The sequence below is a fragment of the Symphalangus syndactylus genome, chromosome 11 (assembly GCF_028878055.3).
Source record: "Symphalangus syndactylus isolate Jambi chromosome 11, NHGRI_mSymSyn1-v2.1_pri, whole genome shotgun sequence".
Taxonomy (NCBI): domain Eukaryota; kingdom Metazoa; phylum Chordata; class Mammalia; order Primates; family Hylobatidae; genus Symphalangus; species Symphalangus syndactylus.
The window spans coordinates 19236885-19256945 of record NC_072433.2 but is presented as its reverse complement, the minus strand read 5'-3'; the positions used below and the strand labels follow the sequence as shown (position 1 = coordinate 19256945).

The 20061-nt window shown below is 42.9% G+C and overlaps 1 protein-coding gene across 4 annotated transcripts in view; it reads right to left on the bottom strand.

Annotated features, from left to right (window-relative positions):
- RFWD3 (ring finger and WD repeat domain 3) overlaps positions 1-20061 on the bottom strand; it is a 46552-nt gene that overhangs the window by 5828 nt on the left and 20663 nt on the right. For 3 of the 4 annotated variants that reach the window (XM_063611595.1, XM_055297941.2, XM_055297942.2), the window contains exons 5-11: positions 17574-17759; positions 17395-17486; positions 10851-10965; positions 9355-9586; positions 5589-5739; positions 3549-3725; positions 1215-1429 (exon numbers count right to left, since the gene is read on the bottom strand). In XM_063611595.1, the coding sequence (XP_063467665.1) occupies positions 1215-1429; positions 3549-3725; positions 5589-5739; positions 9355-9586; positions 10851-10965; positions 17395-17486; positions 17574-17759 (1168 nt within the window). The remainder of the gene's footprint in view (positions 1-1214; positions 1430-3548; positions 3726-5588; positions 5740-9354; positions 9587-10850; positions 10966-17394; positions 17487-17573; positions 17760-20061) is intronic. The other variant, XM_055297944.2, reaches the window with a different exon arrangement.

Below are 20061 nucleotides of genomic sequence, written 5' to 3'. Positions count from 1 at the left end.
TACATCTGCCTGACTGATATAAATTTGTTTAATACAGTTGTTACCTCAGCATCTGTTTTTAGGGCTAGCATAAATTATTTGAAACCCAGATGTACCCTGTCAACTTTGGCCTAGTTAAAACATCCCTTCCCTGAGCAGAGGTTTGAAATATAGCCCACTTGTCCCTCCCCTCCACCCCTACCCCACCCTTAAGGGAGCAGGCCTGTCCTGGATGGCTCCCCCTTCTTCCCATTGGCCCCTGAAGCATGCTGCCCTCTTCTCTGTGGGATCTGTCAAGTAAGCTGATTCCTTTATTTCCTGTGTTTTGTGCATTGCCTCCTTTGCGTCTCACCTGACCAACACACCTGAACCTAACTTGTTTCCTAGTCAGGGCTATTCTATAGAGTCACTATCTCAAGGGAAATGAACTGGACACAGGTCAGACAAGAGCCACAAGGGTACCTGCCAGTATAAACAAGTTTCCTGTGAGAGGGACATCTGGTCATGGGTCAGGCAGGCATTAGGCCATCTGCCAGGACAAAGGAGTATCCTGTGAAAGGCACACTATGAACACCCACAATGAACTCCCTAGTGTTTGGCAGGACAGGGCTAGAGTTTATAGCCACTCTCCTGACAGAGACCTCAAGACCAAATTAGAAAGAAAAAACCTAGAACACTGACCATCAGTACAGTTTACCAGGAATTTAGATTCATGCCGCTTAGCCTACAAAGAACCTGTGAATGAAGCACAGTCTGCTGTTACGGGTTCCACCTCTGATTCCAGAGGCAGAGATGTTCAGCTGGCTGGGCCCACACAACCATTGTTGTCCATTTCAATATGCTAGCCACTACATGGCTGCCCTAATCTGGGCCTTTCTCTCAGGGGAAGTAAGAGGCAGGCAGAAGATACAAAGTGATTTCAAGGCGGCTCAACGACCTAGAGCTGGCCCCCTTGTTCCACTACTGTTCTAAGTTGTAGGGGCTCCTAAGTGGCTAATTCACTTCCAGGAGTACCTGGCAGAATATGCTCCAGTCCTCACACATAAGGAGCAGGGAGGCAGGCTCTGTGCGGGAGCTTGGAGCCACCATCCTCCCTGTAGTAGCAAGAGCTACAACATATGTTGTTAGCCTGTGAGCAGTACCACAGCCACCCAAAGGGTAGGATCAAACTCTCCTTCCCTCTTCTCTACCACTGTGCTCCCAAATAAACTATGGGAGACCCCAGCACTACTCACCAGGCCTGTAGGTCACAAGACAGTGCCGGGAGCTGTTCTCTGTCTGAAAGTCTATGCAGCCCCCTGGCTCCAAGGGCAGCACATGAGGCCAATGAGAAAAGTCCATTTTCTGTTCCCAGAATGAAGCATCCTCCAAGGTTCCAGCCAGCACCCCACCATATGGAAATGCAGCTGAGGCAGCTCTGGGCATGTACGATAGGGAGACCAGCGGGCATCTGAAAGGAAAGTAAGGAAACTGTATCTCACATTTCAAAACTCGGACGGATCCAGACCCCACTAGCAGGAACCCTCAAGCACATTCCCACCTCTACAGAGGAGTTTAAACGCCTTTAGTCACTATCCTCTGATATCTGATAAAAATTATCAACCCTCTCTGTAGAAACAAAAGGACATACATATAATATTCTGCAACTAATTTCAGGGGAGATACCAGACGCTCTAAAAGAAAAGGAAAAAAAGAACTAGGAAATTTAAGGGATATAAGATCACAATTACTAGGAAGCTTGACTGATGTGAAGCTTCTGGAAATGGGTTTAGCCACATAAGAAAAGTCAGGAAAGAAACAAAGCTTATATACATAACAAAATAAAGATCCCAAGTTGTAGTTGACAGACCCCACAATTAAAATACAGTTAAAAGCAGCTACATTTTAATTCAGAAACAGGACTGTTTTAGATTTTCTAAATTTCCTTCTGCAAGCATATGACCGGACTATGTGCCAAGAATTCTCTCAGAAATATCACCCTTCAGACTGTGTTCCTATGAACTCATTTCTGCTATGAACTCATTCATGCCAAAGTTGCCAAAGTGTCTACTTTGCCTGTTTTATTTCATTTTCCCCGTCACAATAAAGGTAATCAAAGTAAACAAAAATAAAAATGAACAATACATACAAATATCCTTTCCTTGCTATTTTAAAACTTGCTGTGTTTGGCTGGGCACGGTGGCTCACGCCTGTAATCCCAGCACTTCGGGAAGCCGAGGTGGGAGAATCACTTGAGGTCACCGGTTTGAGATCAGCCTGGCCAATATGGTGAAACCCCATCTCTACTAAAAATACAAAAGTTAGTCAGGTGTGGTGGCACACGCCTGTAGTCCCAGCTACTCGGGAGGTGGAGGATGCAGTGAGCCAAGACTGTGCCACTGCACTCCAGCCTGGGTGACAGAGTGAGACGCCATCTTAAAAAAAAAAACAAAAAACCACTACCACCAACAACAAAAAAAACCTTGCCATATTTTACTGTCTACTCTATTTGGGCCTAGGTTTCAGTAAAGAATTATTACTTTAGTGATATCTTTATGTTTGGCTCTCCTTGCTCTTTTTAATATATCCAATTGGAAACTAAATTATCTGTTAAGATACTTTTCATTTTGGCCAGGTCACAGACCCTACTCCCCTTTTGATAACTTTTTACCTACGGGACAGCTCAACACATTCTAAGACAGAGTGGTGCTGGTGGCCATTCATCCTCAGAACTTGGGCTGACTTTATAAACTTCCCAATCTCATAACTGGATTAAATGATAAATAATAATAATATGGTATCTTCAAACAAGTTGGTTTAGCTTTGGATTAGGGAAGTTTTAAATCACTTTTGATTAGGTTACCCTTAACTGATCTCTTCCTATGTTCTAGACATGTGGCTATTTTTTTTTTTTTTTTTTGGGGGGACGGCGTCTCACTCTGTTGCCCAGGCTGGAGTGCAATGGCGCAATCTCGGCTCACCGCAACCTCCACCTCCGAGGCTCAAGAGATTCTCCTGCCTCAGCCTCCTGAGTAGCTGGGATTATAGGCGTGTGCCACCACGCATGGCTAATATTTTTTTGTATTTTTAGTAGAGACGAGGTTTTACCACGTTGGTCAGGCTGGTCTCGAATTCCTGACCTCCTGATCTGTCCGCCTCATCTTCCCAAAGTGCTGGGATTACAGGTGTGAGCCACCGCGCCTGGCGACATGTGGCTATTAAAGCAAGTCTACATTGACCAGATTTTACAGATTAAGCTCACAGTGGGCCAAGAAAATACAACTAAGGTCACACAACTTCTAAGTAGTGGAGCTGGGTTCTGAATATAGATCTGACTCTACTTTGCCATGTTAGATGATTACTATGAACCTGGCCATACTTGTACCAGAACTCTCCGTCATATGAAATAGCATGAATACAAACTCTTATTAATAAGAATGTTATTGATTCTGAAGTGAGACCAAGTGGATTTTCAAAAAATTTGTGAGGATTTGTGACCAACTGTGGAACACCCACTGAAGAGACAGTTAACATAATAATAAGCCAAGAGAAAGCTGCTACCACCAGGAAAAGAGTGAGTGGCTCCCCACCTGGCTTTCTGAGCTACTAACTCCTGCACATGATTGGTCGTGTTTCGCACGTCATATACCAGAATTGAACCATTGGCCAGTCCAGCATAGATGTAGTTAGTCTCATCAAGACACCAGCAACAGCTCCAGACAGGACGTCCAGCATTATAAGTCTGGACCACGGTATTTGTCTCCAGGCTGTGGAGTTACAAAAGATTTTTACAACTGCATTAAGAAAATCAAATACATGACAAAGATGTAAAGATTATCATTTAAATGGTCATTAATCCTTACTGAGAACACACTCATACACTCAAACTATCTGGATTCCCTATTTTTTCTAGGATCTGCCCAGGTAACTCCTTTAAATTCCGTAACATTTGTTTTGGGGGACACAGGTTTTCCTCTTGAGTTGTAAGGAAATAAAATAATAAATTAAAAGGGCCGGGCATGGTGGCTCATGCCTGTAATCCCAGCACTTTGGGAGTCTGAGGGAGACATATCACTTGAGGTCAGGAGTTCAAGACCAGCCTGGCCAACATGGCGAAACTAAAAATACAAAAATTAGCCAGGTGTGGTGGTGTGCACCTGTAATCCCAGCTACGCGGGAGGCTGAGGCAGGAGAATCACTTGAACCCCGGGAGGCGGAAGTTGCAGTGAGCTGAGATCACGCCTCTGTACTCCAGCCTGTGTGACAGAGTGAGTCTCTCTCTCTCTCAAAAATAAATAAATAATAACCCAATCAACACTCTGGTATGTAACATTTTTCTACCTTATTTTTAAAACAATACTTTTTTTTTTTTTTTGAGATGGAGTCTCGCTCTCTCACCCAGGCTGGAGTGCAGTGGCGCGATCTCGGCTCGCTGCAAGCTCCGCCTCCCGGGTTCACACCATTCTCCTGCCTCAGCCTCTCCGAGTAGCTGGGACTACAGGCGCCTGCCACCACGCCCGGCTAGTTTTTTTGTACTTTTAGTAGAGACGGGGTTTCACTGTGGTCTCAATCTCCTGACCTCGTGATCCGCCCGTCTCGGCCTCCCAAAGTGCTGGGATTACAAGCATGAGCCACCGCGCCCGGCCTAAAACAATACTTATAAAGGCATGGAGCACACTCACATCTGGTTCACAGTACTCACAGAGCATGTGACAGATAAAACGCTGTGACTAAGGGTATAAAAGAAGTCATCATAGTACCCAAGGGCAGTGAGTGCTTGGTGAACATCTCTGTTACACAGAATTATCCAGGTAACAGACGAGGACCAGGAGTAAACAGTACCAACCTGGTATGACGACTCTGATGTCAGGTACGAAAGCTCCCTCCATCCTGTCATTCCACAAATTAAAGACAGGGTTTCACCATGTTGGCCAGGCTGGACTCAAACCCCTGACCTCAGCTGATCCGCCTGCCTCGGACTCACAAAGTGCTAGGATTACAGGCGTGAGCCACCACGCCTGGTCTCCACTAACTTTAGAGTTTTATTCTCATCTCCTTAAAATATACTTAAGAGGCCGGGCGCGGTGGCTCACGCCTGTAATCCCAGCACTTTGGGAGGCTGAGGTGGGCGGATCACAAGGTCAGGAGATCCAGACCATCCTGGCTAACACGATGAAACCCCATCTCTACTAAAAATAATAATAATAATAATAAAAAATTAGCCAGGCGTGGTGGCAGGCGCCTGTAGTCCCAGCTACTCGGGAGGCTGAAGCAGGAGAATGGCCTGAACCCGGGAGGCGGAGCTTGCCGTGAGCTGAGATCGTGCCACTGCACTCCAGCCTGGGCAACAGAGCAAGACTTCAACTCAAAAAAAAAAAAAAAAAAATTAAAAAAATATATATATACTTAAGACATATTTTGTAATACATATAGTTTTAAAGAAACAGGAAACACATACAGTTTTGTAACCTGCTGTGCCCACTTCTAAAAGCAATATATTTTAAATGGATCTCAGAAGACACAGTCTCAGACCAAAAAAACAGAGCTAAGGTCATCATAACACCAATACTAATTCCATGCTACTCAACACCAAAGAGCCCAGTCTCCACCTTCCTCCCCAAATCACTCACCTGGTCAGTTTAATAGTGTTGTCCAGGGAAGCAGAGAGTAGCAAGCCTCTGAGGTAACTGCTAAATGCCAGTCCACGGATCTGTTTGCCATGCATCGGAATGTACTGACTGCTCTTCATGTTGGCAGTACTCAACATCTTAACACCAAAGCCTGAAAAAGGCAAAATAGTATGAAATAGATCACTGAAAGTGAACCTAGGGCAATGCAAACTACTTTTTCAAGTAGCTCCTTTGTCCACCTTTCTTGGCATATGAGTCCTTGGGAACCAGCTGGTCAAACAAAAATTCTCCAGTGTTACAATTTATTCATTTATTTTTGAGACAGGTCTCACTCTGTTGCCCAGGCTGGAATGCAGTGGCTTAATCTCAGCTCACTACAACCTCTGCCTCCTGGTGATCTGCTCGCCTCAGCCTCCCAAAGTGCTGGGATTACAGGCATAAGCCACCGCGCCTGGCCTATGATTTATTTAAAAAAGTACAACCCAGGCCAGGCATGGTGTCTCACCTCCGTAATCCCAGCACTTTGGGAGGCCGAGGCAGGTGGATTACCTGAGGTCAGGAGTTCAAGACAAGCCTGGCCAACACAGTGAAACCCTGTCTCTACTAAAATACAAAAAAAATAGCCAGGCGTGGTGGCAAGTTCCTGTAATCCCAGCTATTCCGGAGGCTGAGGCAGGAGAATCCCTTGAACCCAGGAGGCAGAGGTTGTAGTGAGCCGAGATCGCACCACTACACTCGAGCATAGGCAACCAGAGCAGAACTCCGTCTCAAAAAAAAGAAAAGAAAAAAAAGTACAATCCATGCTTGCTTCATGACAATGAAGAGAAGAAAAAAGAAAAAGAAAAAGTATAACCCATTCCAAACGTCCAGGTAAATGGATAAACAAACCTATTGTATGCACCTGTGATGGAATACTACCTGTTAAAAAGGAATTAACTACTAATATATACTACAATAAAAAATTATGCAGCGAGAAAGAAGTCAGACCAAAATATGGTAACACTGTATGATTCCATTTATGTAAAATTCTAGAAAATGCAAACTCATCTGTAGTGACAAAAAGCAGTGACTGCCGGGGATGGGAGAGGAGGGAGGGGCAGGTGAGATTATAAAAGGCCATAGGGAAACTTTTGGGGTAATACATATGTTCATGGCCAAGCATGGTAGCTCACGCCTGTAATCGCAGCACTTTGGGAGGCTGAGGTGGATGGCTCGCTTGAGATCATGAGTTCGAGATTAGCCTGGGCAATATGGTGAAACCCTGTTGTTACAAAAAATACAAGAATTAGCTGGGCGTAGTGGGGCGAGCCTGTAGTCCCAGTTACTCGAGAGGCTGAGGTGGGAGGATGACTTGAGCCCAGGAGGCAGAGGTTGTAATGAGCTGAGATCACACCCCTCCCTGCATTCCAGCCTGGGAGACAGAACTAGATCTTCTGTCAAAAAAAAAAATTAAAGTTATCTTGATTGTAGTGATGGTTTCAGGGGTGTATTACATATGTGAAAAGTCATCAAATTGTGTACTTTAAATATGTAGTTTACTCTCTGTCAATTATACTTCAATAAAGCTGTTGAAAGACAGAATATTTCACCAGAACCACAGACACTCCAGATACAGAAGGAATAGTGAACAATAGAGAATGAAAATAAATAATTTGTCAGTCAAGATATGTCACATCTGTCTGAAATGAAATGAAAGAGATGACATTCAAGTACCCACATTCCCAAAGGGGGGGAAAATAACCAACAAAAACCAATAACCTTTTAAAACTTCTTGTTACTCTGTTCTCTTACTAGGCTATGATAACATTTATTTTTTACTAAGTACCATATATATATATATATATATTTTGAGACGGGGCCTCACTCTGTCACCCATGCTAAGGTGCAGTGGCACCATCATGGCTCACAGTAGTCTCGATCTCCTAGGCTCAAGTGATCCTCCCAACTCAGCCTCCCAAGTAGCTGGGACCAGAGAGGTGTGCCACCACACCAAGCTAGTTAAAAAAAAAATTTTTCATAGCGACGGAGTCTCACTATGTTGCCCAGGCTGGTCTCATACTCCTGGGCCCAAACGATCCTCCTGCCTTGGCCTCCCAAAGTGCTGGGATTACAGGCATGAGCCACTGTGCCCAACTGAGTTAAATTCTTTAAAAATACGTCAAATCCTAGATTCAAGATAGCTTCAGCTTCTCTAGTACGTGGCTTACTGTACTTTCTTCTAGCAGAATTAGGACAGCCAGAGAGGGAAAAAAAAAGGGTGGTGGGGGCGCAGGTATAGGTGGCCAGGCATGGTGGCTCATGCCTGTAATCCCAGTACTTTGGGAGGCTGAGATGGGTGAATCACTTGAGGTCAGGAGTTGGAGACCAGTCTGACCAAAATGTTAAAACCCCATTTCAAATATAAAAATTAACTAGGCATAGACGGGCGCAGTGGCTCACGCCTGTAATCCCAGCACTTTGGGAGGTCGAGGCGGGCGGATCATGAGGTCAGGAGATTGAGACCATTCTGGCTAACATGGTGAAACCCTGTCTCTTCTAAAAATACAGAAAATTAGCCGGGTGTGGCGGCGGGCGCCTGTAGTCCCAGCTACTCGGGAGGCTGAGGCAGGAGAATGGCGTGAACCTGGGAGGCGGAGCTTGCAGTGAGCCTAGATAGAGATAGCGCCACTGCAGTCTGGCCTGGGCGAAAGAGCGAGACTCGGTTTCAAAAAGCAAAACAAAACAAAACAAAACAAAACAAAACACAAAATTAACTAGGCATGGTGGCATGCACATGTAGTCTCAACTACTCCAGAGGCTGAGGCAGGATAATCTCTTGAACCCAGGAGGCAGAGGTTGCGGTGAGCTGAGATCATGCCACTGCACTCCAGCCTGCACAACAAAGTGAGACTCCATCTCAAAAAGGAAAAAAAAAAAAAAAAAAATCACACTGAGTTAATCATTAAGGGGAACAAGGACAAATCAGCACCAGCACACTATCAAGCGGACTGGAATGGACATGTTAAGAAAAAAAGAACAGAACACATTCCCAATTTGGGGAACATTAGGAAATGGCTATTTTTCCAATTTGTTGGTTTTATTTGATGATAAATCTTTTTATTAAAAACTTTGATGGGATAAAGGAACATTATAAAACCATGCTAAAGCAAATGGGTCTTGCAGTTGGCAGAAATCTTATGCTGAAGACAGGAGAAAGAAACATCTACAAGATTTAGAAATGATTTAATTGAGCATTTGAAAAGACTTGGTTTTCAACATTTAGAAAACCTAAAATTAAGCTTAAAAAGCACAAAATATGTTGAGAGAAAATTAACCTAGTATTAATAAAATAATCAATTTACTCCCTAAATTCTCTTATTTGGAAATTGTTAACTTGAACACTACTGAAAGTATTAAATTTTGTTTCACCTTGAATTAACCTTTAAGGTAGTGTTTCGTCAAACATTTCCAGTCTAAAATGAATCTGTAAGTTGAATAGGACATATAAGTCCTTCTTGGACTGTATCAGTAACCTACACTTCCAAGGACCTCACCGTCTGCTTTATCATGGTCATCAGTATTTCTACCCTCTTGGTTAATAAATTTACAGAATGAAGTCACTACAGTAAAGACATCTTTGCAGCACCCTGGGGTACTTGCATTAACAAGGAACTGATAGGGAAAGGTGATTTGCTAAGCCTTGAGTCTTGAATTTTCCAAAAGGGCAAGGAAATAAATATATGGAATCTAATAAAGAACATGAAAGCTAAGGTTCTAGACTCTTTACCTGGAAGAAAAGAGGCCTGAGGAGAAGGCTGTGATATCACCAGGCAGCTCAGAGCATCACAGTATGCCATGATCCGGCAGTTTCCTGCCTGAGATACTGTGAAGGTCTTTTGGAAGTGGTACTTGTGCTTGTGCTGGCCCTGGCTGGAGGGTGAGCAGCTCAGAACCCATGCTTGGGAGCCCCTGGGTTGCTGTAAATTCTGATTTTGATGTGATGTAAGTTTTTGCAAGTCCTAAAATGAAAAAGATTTTATAAATACAAAGCTTTTTAATTTGATATTCCCCTCAAACACAATTCCTTGATCTTATACAGGAAGATTTCTTGTCCATTATATGAAAATGTTAACATGAATCCTAGAACTGCAGAGTTTTTTTTTTTTTTTTTTGAGATGGAGTCTCACTCTGTCACCCAGGCTGGAGTACAGTGGGACCATGTTGGCTCACTGCAACCTCCATCTCCTGGGTTCAAGCACTTCTGCCTCAGCCTCCTGAGTAGCTGGGATTACATGCGCCCACTACCATGCCCAGCTAATTTTTTAATATTTTTAGTAGAGATGGGGTTTCACCATGTTGGCCCGGCTGGTCTTGAACTCCTGACCTCAGGTGACCCACCCGCCTCGGCCTCCCAAAGTGCTAGGATTACAGGCGTGAGCCACCGCGCCCGGCCAGAACTGCCGAGTTTTTACAGTATTTCAACAAGCAAGTGAAATAAGGAGAGCACAGAATCATAATATGAGGGTTGAAAGTCCTTAATGGTGGTTTTGTTTAAAGTCCTTTTTTAAAAAAAAAAAAAAAAAAAAAAAGGAGACAGGGTCTCACTCTGTCACCCCATGGCATCCAGGCTGGAGTGCAGTAGTGCGATCACAGCTCACTGTAACCTTCAAACTCCTGGTAAAGCCCTCATTTTACTGGTAGATTTAGGAAGGTAAAATTACTTAAACAAGCTTGGAATTCTTGGTTGGCTATTTAATTTTTTCTAAAATTCAGATTGTAAGGCTAGGTGCGGTGCTCATGCCTGTAATCCCAGCACTTTGGGAAACCAAGGCAGGCGGATCACCTGAAGTCAGGAGTTCAAGACTAGCCCGGCCAACTTTTAGTAAAGTACAAAAATTAGCTGGGCATGGTGGTGGGCTCTTGTAATCCCAGCTCCTCGAGATGCTGAGGCTGAGGCAGGAGAACCACTTGAACCCAGGAGGCAGAGGTTGCAGTGAGCCGAGATCACATCACTGCAATCCAGCCTAGGTGACAGAGTGAGACTCTATCTAAAAAAAAATAAAAAAATAAAAAATAAAATTCAGACTACAGTAGACTTTATCATAAAGTGTGTAGTAAGTTTTGAACAGATGCCCTACTCAAAAATAAAATAAGGAGTTGGTCATGTTTATTTCCTAAACAACTTGGCAAATTCAATTTATTTCTGAGATGAACATAAGTAACATTAGCTTCCTCTTCCATTCCTATTCCAAAAGTTCTTTGGATTAGAAAGGACAAACGTACCTGAACACGCCTTTGAAGCCTAGTGCACTCATCAGTGAGGACCTGCAGCTGGAGTCGGCACTGTGCTGATTCTAACTCGGCCTGTTTCCTTAGCATCTGTTCCTTCAGTAGGGAACTAGAGGGGGAAAGCCAGCAACAAGTGGGGATTAGGAAGGCTACAGAAGACTTCCCATCAAGGTGGCAGAGTTAAGTTCATGCTATGATGCACCTTCTTTGCTGTAAATATGTTATGATAGTGAATAATATATAAAAACAGAAAAAGCTGTAAATATGTCATGATAGTGAATAAAATATAAAAAGAGAAAAATCTCTTCAGAAACAGGTTTTGGGGTAAGCAGGGAGTGATGGTCAGGAATTTGACTATTACTAGAAAATGGGGACTAAAAATGCCACAGGTAAAACGAGAGAACAGAGCTAATCTAGTGTTCAGCTATGGCAAATTATAAAAGATTAAACTGACACGTTAAAAGGCCAAGGTTACTGGATTAAAAAAAATAACAATAAGCTGTTGGTTGTTCATGAGATACTCAAATAATATAACCCAAAAAAGAATCTGAAGTTAAAAAGAGCAAAAGTAGACATCAAGCAAATACCAACAAAGGAAAGACCAATTAGAATTAAGGAAAAAGTGCCGGGCACGGTGGCTCACACCTGTAATCCTAGCACTTTGGGAGGCTGAGGCGGGTGGATCACGAGGTCAGGAGATCGAGACCATGGTGAAACCCTGTCTCTACTAAAAATACAAAAAAATTAGCCGGACGCGGTGGCGGGCGCCTGTAGTCCCAGCTACTCCGGAGGCTGAGACAGGAGAATGGCGTGAACCCAGGAGGCGGAGCTTGCAGTGAGCCGAGATCGCGCCACTGCACTCCAGCCTGGGCGACACAGCGAGACTCCGTCTCGAAAAAAAAAAAAAAAGAATTAAGGAAAAAGCATAAATAGGCATAACGAGGAACAATGTATCATAAAAGGACACATTCACCAAGAATAACAATCATACATTTGTATGTACCTAAAAACAGGCTCAAAATATGAAATGCAAAGACAGAATTCCACTCCAGTAAGATATGCAAGAAAAAGGTATGAAAATTAGAAGAGATAAAGCTGCCCTTATTAATTTTTATGGCAAATTTAAGAGAACCCACAAAACGATTACAGTTTAGCAAAGCTGCTGGACTCAAGACCAAAAAAATTAGATCAACAGCAGTCCTCATCAGATAACTGATTAGTAAATGCAATTTAAAAAATTCATTCACAACAATTTTAACAGCAATCTAGAAATAGTCATGTGCAGCTTAATGATGTGGGCATGTTCTGAGAAACATGTTGTTAGGCGATTTCGTCGTGTAAACATTGCAGAATGTACTTACAGAAACCTATACAGTATACCCTACTACACACCTAAGCTATATACTGTTGCTCCCAGGCTATAAACGTGTGTAGTATGTTACCATACTGAATACTATAGGCAATTGTAATATAATGGTATTTATGTATCTAAACATAGAAAAGGTAATGCATTGAGCTAAGACTTTTTTTTTTTTTTTTTGCCCGAGTCTTGCTCCATTGCCCAGGTTGGAGAGCAGTGGTGTGATCCAGGCTCACTGCTACCTCCGCCCCCCGGGTTCAAGAGATTCTCTTGCCTCAGCCTCCCAAGTAGCTTAGATGACTGGCGCCTGCCAACACGCCCAGCTAATTTTTGTATTTTTAGTAGAGACAGGGTTTCACCATGTTGCCCAGGCTGGTCTCAAACTCCTGGCCTCAAGTGATCCACCTGCCTCGGCCTCCCAAAGTGCTGGGATTACAGGTGTGAGCTACCACACGTGGTGCGCTAAGCCATTTCAATGATTACAACATCACTTAAGCAACAGAATTTTCAGCTCCATTATAATCTTATGGGGCCACCATCGTATATGCAATCTGTCATTGACCCAAAGGTCATTATGCAGCACGTGACTGTAAAGTAAAAGGCTAGGCAGGATCTTTATGAAGCAAAATACACTTGTGAAAGACACAAGAAAACAGTGAATAAATGGAAGGATATTACATAATGTTCATGACTGAAAAGATTCACTATCACAAAGATGGTACTTCTCAAGTTACCCTATAATAATTTTTAATGCAATTTCAATCAAGATCCCAAAGGTTTTTTTCATGGAACTTAACAAGTTAATTTTAAAAAATTAATATGAAGAACAATGCCAAAAATAGCAAAAAACACTTTTGCAGAACAAAGTGGGGGGACATATATTAAAGCTACAATAAATTATAGCTTGGAATATGGGAGAAAGAATTAACAAAAAGACCGTGGAACAAAAGAGTACAGTAGTGTCTCCTTATCTAGTTTCATTTTCCATGGTTTCTGATATCTGTGATCAACCACAACCCACAAATATTGAGATATGTTGAGAGAGATGGAGACCACATTCACATAACTTATTATAGTATACTGGTATAATTGCTCTATTTTATTATTTATTATTGTTAATCTCTTACTGTTCCTAATTTATAAATTAACCTTTAGGTTTGTATGTATAAGAAAAAACATACTATGGTTTCAGGCATTCACTGGGGGCTCTTGGAATGTATTCCTTGTGGCTAAGGGGGGACTACTATAGCCCATTCACACATGGAAACTTAATTTTTTTTTTTTTTTTGAGACAGAGTCTTGCTCTGTTGCCCAGGCTGGAGTGCAGTGGTGCGATCTTGGTTCACTGCAACCTCCGCCTCCTCCTGAGTTCAAGCGATTCTTCTGACTCAGCCTCCTGAGTAGCTGGGATTACAGGTGTGTGCCACCACGCCCAGCTAATTTTTGTATTCTTAGTAGAGACAGGGTTTGATCATGTTGGTCAGGCTGGTCTCGAACTTCTGACCTCGTGATCCACCCACCTCAGCCTCCCAAAGTGCTGGGATTACAGGCATGAGCCAATGCGCCCACCCGGAAACTTAATTAAGGATAGAAGTCGGAATGAAAATTTGTACAGAAAAATATACTATTTAGTAAATTGTAAGTCAGGTGTGGTGGCATGCGCCTGTACTCCCAGCTACTCAGGATGCTAAGGTTGGAGGACTGCTTGAGCCTAGGAGTCTGATGGCGCCACTGCACTCTGGCCTTTGTGATAGTGCAAGACCCTGTCTTTAAAAAAAATTGTTTTTGGCTGGGCGCAGTGGCTCAAGCCTGTAATCCCAGCACTCTGGGTGAGTGGATCACGAGGTCAGGAGTTCAAGACCAGCCTGGCCAAGATGGTGAAACCCCATCTCTACTAACAATACAAAAAATTAGCCAGGCGTGGTGGCGGGTGCCTGTAGTCCCAGCTACTCGTAAGGCTGAGGCAGAAGAATCACTTAAACCCGGGAGGCGGAGGTTGTAGTGAGCTGAGATCGCACCACTGCACTTCAGCCTGGGTGACAGAGCAAGACTCTGTCTCAAGATAAATAAATAAAATTCGCAAAGGTATGAAAAAATCAGAAATCTCTCCTTTTTTTTACACAAGAAAAGTGTAAGTTAGAAGTGTAATTTGACAATATTTAGGTAAAGCTGAAATTAAATGTGCCCTATAATAAAGCAATTCCATTGCTAGACCTGTTTTTCTGCAGCATGGCTAATATTAACAAGTGGAGACAACTTAAATATCTACCAATGTAAAATACAAACAGATAATTTTTTTTTTTTTTTTTTTGAGACAGTTTCGCTATTGTTGCCCAAGCGGGAGTGCAATGGTGCGATCTCGGCTCACCACAACCTCCGCCTCCTGGGTTCAAGCTATCCTCCTGCCTCAGTCTCCCAAGTAGCTGGGACTACAGGTGCGTGCCACCATGCCCGGCTAATTTTTGTATTTTTAGTAGAAATGGGGATTCACCATGTTGGCCAGGCTGGTCTCCAACTCCTGACCTCAGATGATCTGCCCACTTCAGCCCCTCAAAGTCCCCGGATTACAGGTGTGAGCCACCACGCCTGGCCTAAACAGATTAATTTTGACTAGAGAACTAGAATATTATCAAGAAATTGAAATGAAAAAAAACTAGAGTCCCATGTATCAACTAGGATATACTCCTGAAGCATAAAATTAAGCAAAAAAGCAAGCTACAGAAGAAAAAATTATAATCTAACATAACATTTGCATACAGTATAAAAACGTTCTGGCCGGGTGCAGAGCCTCACGCCTATAATCTCAGCACTTTGGGAGTCCGAGGCAGGCTGATCACGAGGTCAGGAGTTCCAGACCAGCCTGCCGAACATGGTGAAACCCCGTTTCTACTAAAAATGCAAAAAAAATTAGCTGGGCATGGTGATGGGCGCCTGTAATCCCAGCTACTTGGGAGACTGAGGCAGGAGAATTGCTTGAACCTGGGAGGCAGGAAGTTATACTGAGCCAAGATCGCACCATTGCACTCCAGCCTGGGCAACAAGAGCAAAACTCCGTCTCAAAAAAAAAAAAAAAAAAAAAAAACAACAACAACCAAAAACCAAAACAAAACTTTCTATGTCATACTATGTATAATTTACAAATACATATATAGCTAATCAAATACATAATAACTCTTGGGAATGATGAACACCTAATTCATGAAAGTAGTTCTCTATGGAATTAAGGAGAACTTAGTTCACAGGAAGCCTTCTAGTGTACCTTTTTTTTTGAGACAGAGTCTTGCTCTGTCGCCCAGGCTGGAGTGCAGTGGTGCAATCTCGGCTCACAGTAACCTCCGCCTCCCAGGTTCAAGCGATTCTCGTGCCTCAGCCTCCTGAGTTGCTGGGATTACAGGCATGCACCACCACATCCGGATAATTTTTTGTATTTTTAGTAAAGATGGGGTTTTGCCATGTTGCTCAGGCTGGTCTCAAACTCCTGAGCTCAGGCAATCTGCTGCCTCAGCCTCCCAGAGTGCTAGGATTTCGGGTGTGAGTCACCGTGCCTGGCCCTTCTACTGTATCTGTAATTCACTTCTTCTTCTTTAAAATTTTCTTTCCTTTTTTTCCTTCTTGACCTGGTCAACAGATTTATCTTTATTTTTTTGAGACAGCGTCTTACTCTGTCACCCAGGCTAGAGTGCAGTGGCATGACCATAGCTCATTGCAGCTACAACCTCCTGGGCTCAAGAAATCCTCTCTCCTGAGTAGCTGAGACTACAGGTGTGTACCACTACATATGGATAATATTTTTCATTTTTACTAGAAACAAGGTCTCACGATGTTGCCCATGCTAGTCTCAAACTCCTGGTCTCAAGCAATCCTCCCGCCTCGGCCTTCCAAATTGCTGGGATTACAGGCATGAGCCACTATACCCAGCCTATTTATTTTCAAAAAGGCTCAAAGCAATATGGCAAAATATTAAGATTTGATAAAATTGGGTACAAGGCTGTTCGTTTTATTAGTCTGTATCGGCATTTTGAAATTCTTCACTTTTTCTAATGAGGCTGGAGAGTGTACTAATTACTTATTGTAATCAGTGAATTGTTTTTAAATATAATCACCCATTACAGCCACACCTATAGATTTTGCCTTTTCAACAAAATTCCTCTCTGTACACATCTTCCGTTATTTAAAAATGCTACAAGTGAGTACTGGTTGGATCAAATGAGTAAAAACAAAGAAGAAAACTAAAATAATCTGTACAGTGACTACCTATAGTGTTTTTTTTCTTTCTTTTAAAAAAAATTTTAAATAGAGACAGGATCTCACTACGTTGGCCAGCTTGGTCTTGAACTCCCGGCCTTAAGCAATCCTTTCGCCTTGGCCTCCCAAAGTGCTGGGATTACAAGAGTGAGCCACTGCAGCAGCCTTACTTTTTTTCTAGTTCACAAAAATGCAATCATACTAATAACATGCTTCCACAGGACAACATATGCACATTTCAACACTGTATAGTATTCTGTTCATGCATACACCACCGTTCACTCAACTAAGCAATCCCCTTGCCTTAGATTTTTAACAATGCTAAATGAAGTTTCATTAAGTAAATCTTTGTACACACCCTTCAATGTTTCTTTAGAATTCCTGAACAATTATTACTAGATCAAAGGCTTTACAGACACATTTCCAAGGATGTCTCAAAATGACTTTTCCTGTGTACATCCAAACCAGTAAAGTGTGAACCCATGTCCCTGCACCTCTCTCAATGGTGTGTATGTTCTTTAATATTTTTGAAGCATATACTGAGTGGTGTTATTAACAACTGTTTATGTGCTTCCGAAATCCTGGTAATTTTTTACATTGCACTGCATGTGCAAAGCTTCACTTAGGAGTTTTCTGTATGGAGAACTGCTGTGGGGGGGCTCAGGGATATGAGAAGCAAAACTGGCAATAGTTAAGTAATGTGCCAGATCCCCGTGTTTAATGCTCTACATAAGGCAAACGATGCAGACTTCCTTAAGATGATCAGACATGAATTATAAATAACAGTGTAAGACAGACTGCCAATGATCCCCAGAGATCCCAAGTCACAGGTCAAGTAAAACCTCACTACCAGTGACTCATACCTTCTTTCTCAGATGTGCCTACAATGAACCAAAAGGGAACATTCCAGCCAGGCATACTCTTACCACCTACCTTTTCATGCGCTCCTGTTCACTAGTGTCCAAAGCTCGCAGGGTTCGGGCATAAAGGACGACAATGTCACTGTGCCTGGCTTTCTTGTTGCACTAAAGAACCCAACAGGACATAATTAGAGTGGTTCTAGGAATGTGCCTGACTTAACATGTTAATGTGTCCTTACCTATGGTTCTTACCTGCGGACATTTTCGTACTTGTCCTTTAAGCCATGTGGAAATGCACCTATACCCAAAGAGATGCCCACAGCGTAATGCTGAGAGCCGGTGGTCCCCAGCATTGGTCCACTGTTCCAGACATATTGTACAAGTGTCCCCTTCCTCCTCATCCATAGAAGCAGAAGGCTCAGACTTCTGGGGAGATGGCTAGATGAAAAACAGAATATATTCAAATTAGAGAAAATGTAAAATCAATCTTGAAGAAGATGTGCAACTAAGAAATTAACAGAAGTGCAAAAAAAGATACAAACAATTAAAAGGGCTATGGAAAACTTGTAACATCTATGAATCACTTGTCATTCTTTCTAGAAGCAATGTGGCAAAATATAAGCTATGAAAACTATACTACTCTTTAATCTTATAAAATTCTTGGATACTTTTTCCTTCACTCAAAGAAAAGCAGCTATCCATATAAAGAATAGCAGCTATAAAATATTTAACTCATGTGTACCAGAGGGGGAAAAAAAGAAAACAAAGGATACAAATGCTTACAAGAAAACACAATGGTCAATAAGTGTTTGCTTATAATTAAAGAAATGCAAATTAAAGAGACCATTTTTCATCTATTATACTGGTATAAATTGATAGCTGATGACACCAAGCACTGTTGAGGGTAAATGAGATACGGACATGCTTATATACTGTTGCCTTAAATGTAAAGTGGCACACACTTCTGGAGCACCATTTGGCATTAACCATGAAAATTAAAACACATATATCTTTCCTTTGGCATAGGAATCTCTCTGCTAGAGATATCTCATGGATATATAGTCACGCATTGCTTGACAATGGGAATACATTCTGAGAAATGAGTCTTTAGGCGATTTCGTCACTGAATGATCCCAGAGGTACTTAAATAAACCTAGACTGTGTAAACTATTACATACTTAGACAACAAACCTGTATAGCATGTTACTGTACCAAATACTGTAGGCAACTGTGGCACAGTGGTGGGTTTCACATGTTGGCCGGGCTGGTCTCGAACTCTTGACCTCAAGTGATCCACCCGCCTTGGTCTCCCAAAGTGCTGGGATTATAAGTGTGAGCCACTGTGCCCGGCCTGGTATTATCATCTAATGGGACAACCATCATACATGTGGTCTGTCGTAGACTGAACTATTATGCAGCCCATGATCATAGTAAAAAATTTTTTTTTTTTTTTTTTTTTTTGAGACGGAGTCTCGCTCTTTTGCCCAGGCTGGAGTGCAGTGGCACAATCTCGGCTCACTGCAAGCTCTGCCTCCCGGGTTCACAACCATTCTCCTGCCTCAGCCTCCCGAGTAGCTGGGACTACAGGCGCCCGCCACCAAGCCCGATTTTTTGTATTTTTAGTAGAGACGGGGTTTCACCATGTTAGCTAGGATGGTCTCGATCTCCTGACCTCGCGATCTGCCGCCTTGGCCTCCCAAAGTGCAGGGATTACAGACGTGAGCCACCATGCCCAGCCAGTCACAAATATTTTCGAAGATAATTATATAAGATTGTTCCAAGCAGGCCAAGTGTGGTAATCACACCTATAGTCCCAGCTTGTTGGGAGGCCAAGGCAGGAGGATTGCTTGAGCTCAGGAGTTGAGACTGGACAACATAGCAAGACCTTGTCTCTGTTAAAAATTTGAAAAATCAGCCATGTGTGGTGGCACATGCCTGTAGTCCCAAGTAGTCAGGAGGCTGAGGTAGAAGCATCACCTGAGCCCGGGATATTGAGGCTGCAGTGAGCTATGATTGTGCCACTGCACTCCAGCATGAGGGACAGAATGAGACCCTATCTCAAAAAAGTTCAGTGTAGCATGATTTATATCAAGAAAAAAAGTATTATTACCCTCCCAAGTAGTTGAGACAACACAGGCGTGTGCCACCATACACCAACCATGCTTTACATGATAAGAAAAGAATTAATTCGCTGGGCGTGGTGACTCACGCCTGTAATCCCAGCACTTTGGGAGGCCAAGGCAGGCAGATCATGAGGTCAGGAGATCGAGACCATCCTGGCCGACATGGTGAAACCTCATCTCTACTAAAATACAAAAAATTATCCGGGTGTGAGGGCGTGTGCCTGGAGTCCCAGCTACTCGGGAGGCTGAGACAGGGGAATCGCTTGAACTCAGCAGGCGGAAAGAAAAGAATTAACTCAAAATATATTTGTATGATGGAATGCCATGTAGCTATTAATAAGAACAAGATTAGGCCAGGCGCGGTGGCTCACGCCTGTAATCCCAGCACTTTGAGAGGCCGAGGTGGGCGGATCACCAGGTCAGGAGATCGAGACCATCCTGGCTAACACGGTGAAACTCCGTCTCTACAAAAAAAAAAAAAAAAAAAAAATACAAAAAATTAGCCGGGTGTGGTAGCAGGTGCCTGTAGTCCCAGCTACCGGGAGGCTGAGGCAGGAGAATGGCATGAACCTGGGAGGCAGAGCCTGAAGTGAGCCGAGATCATGCCGCTGCACTCC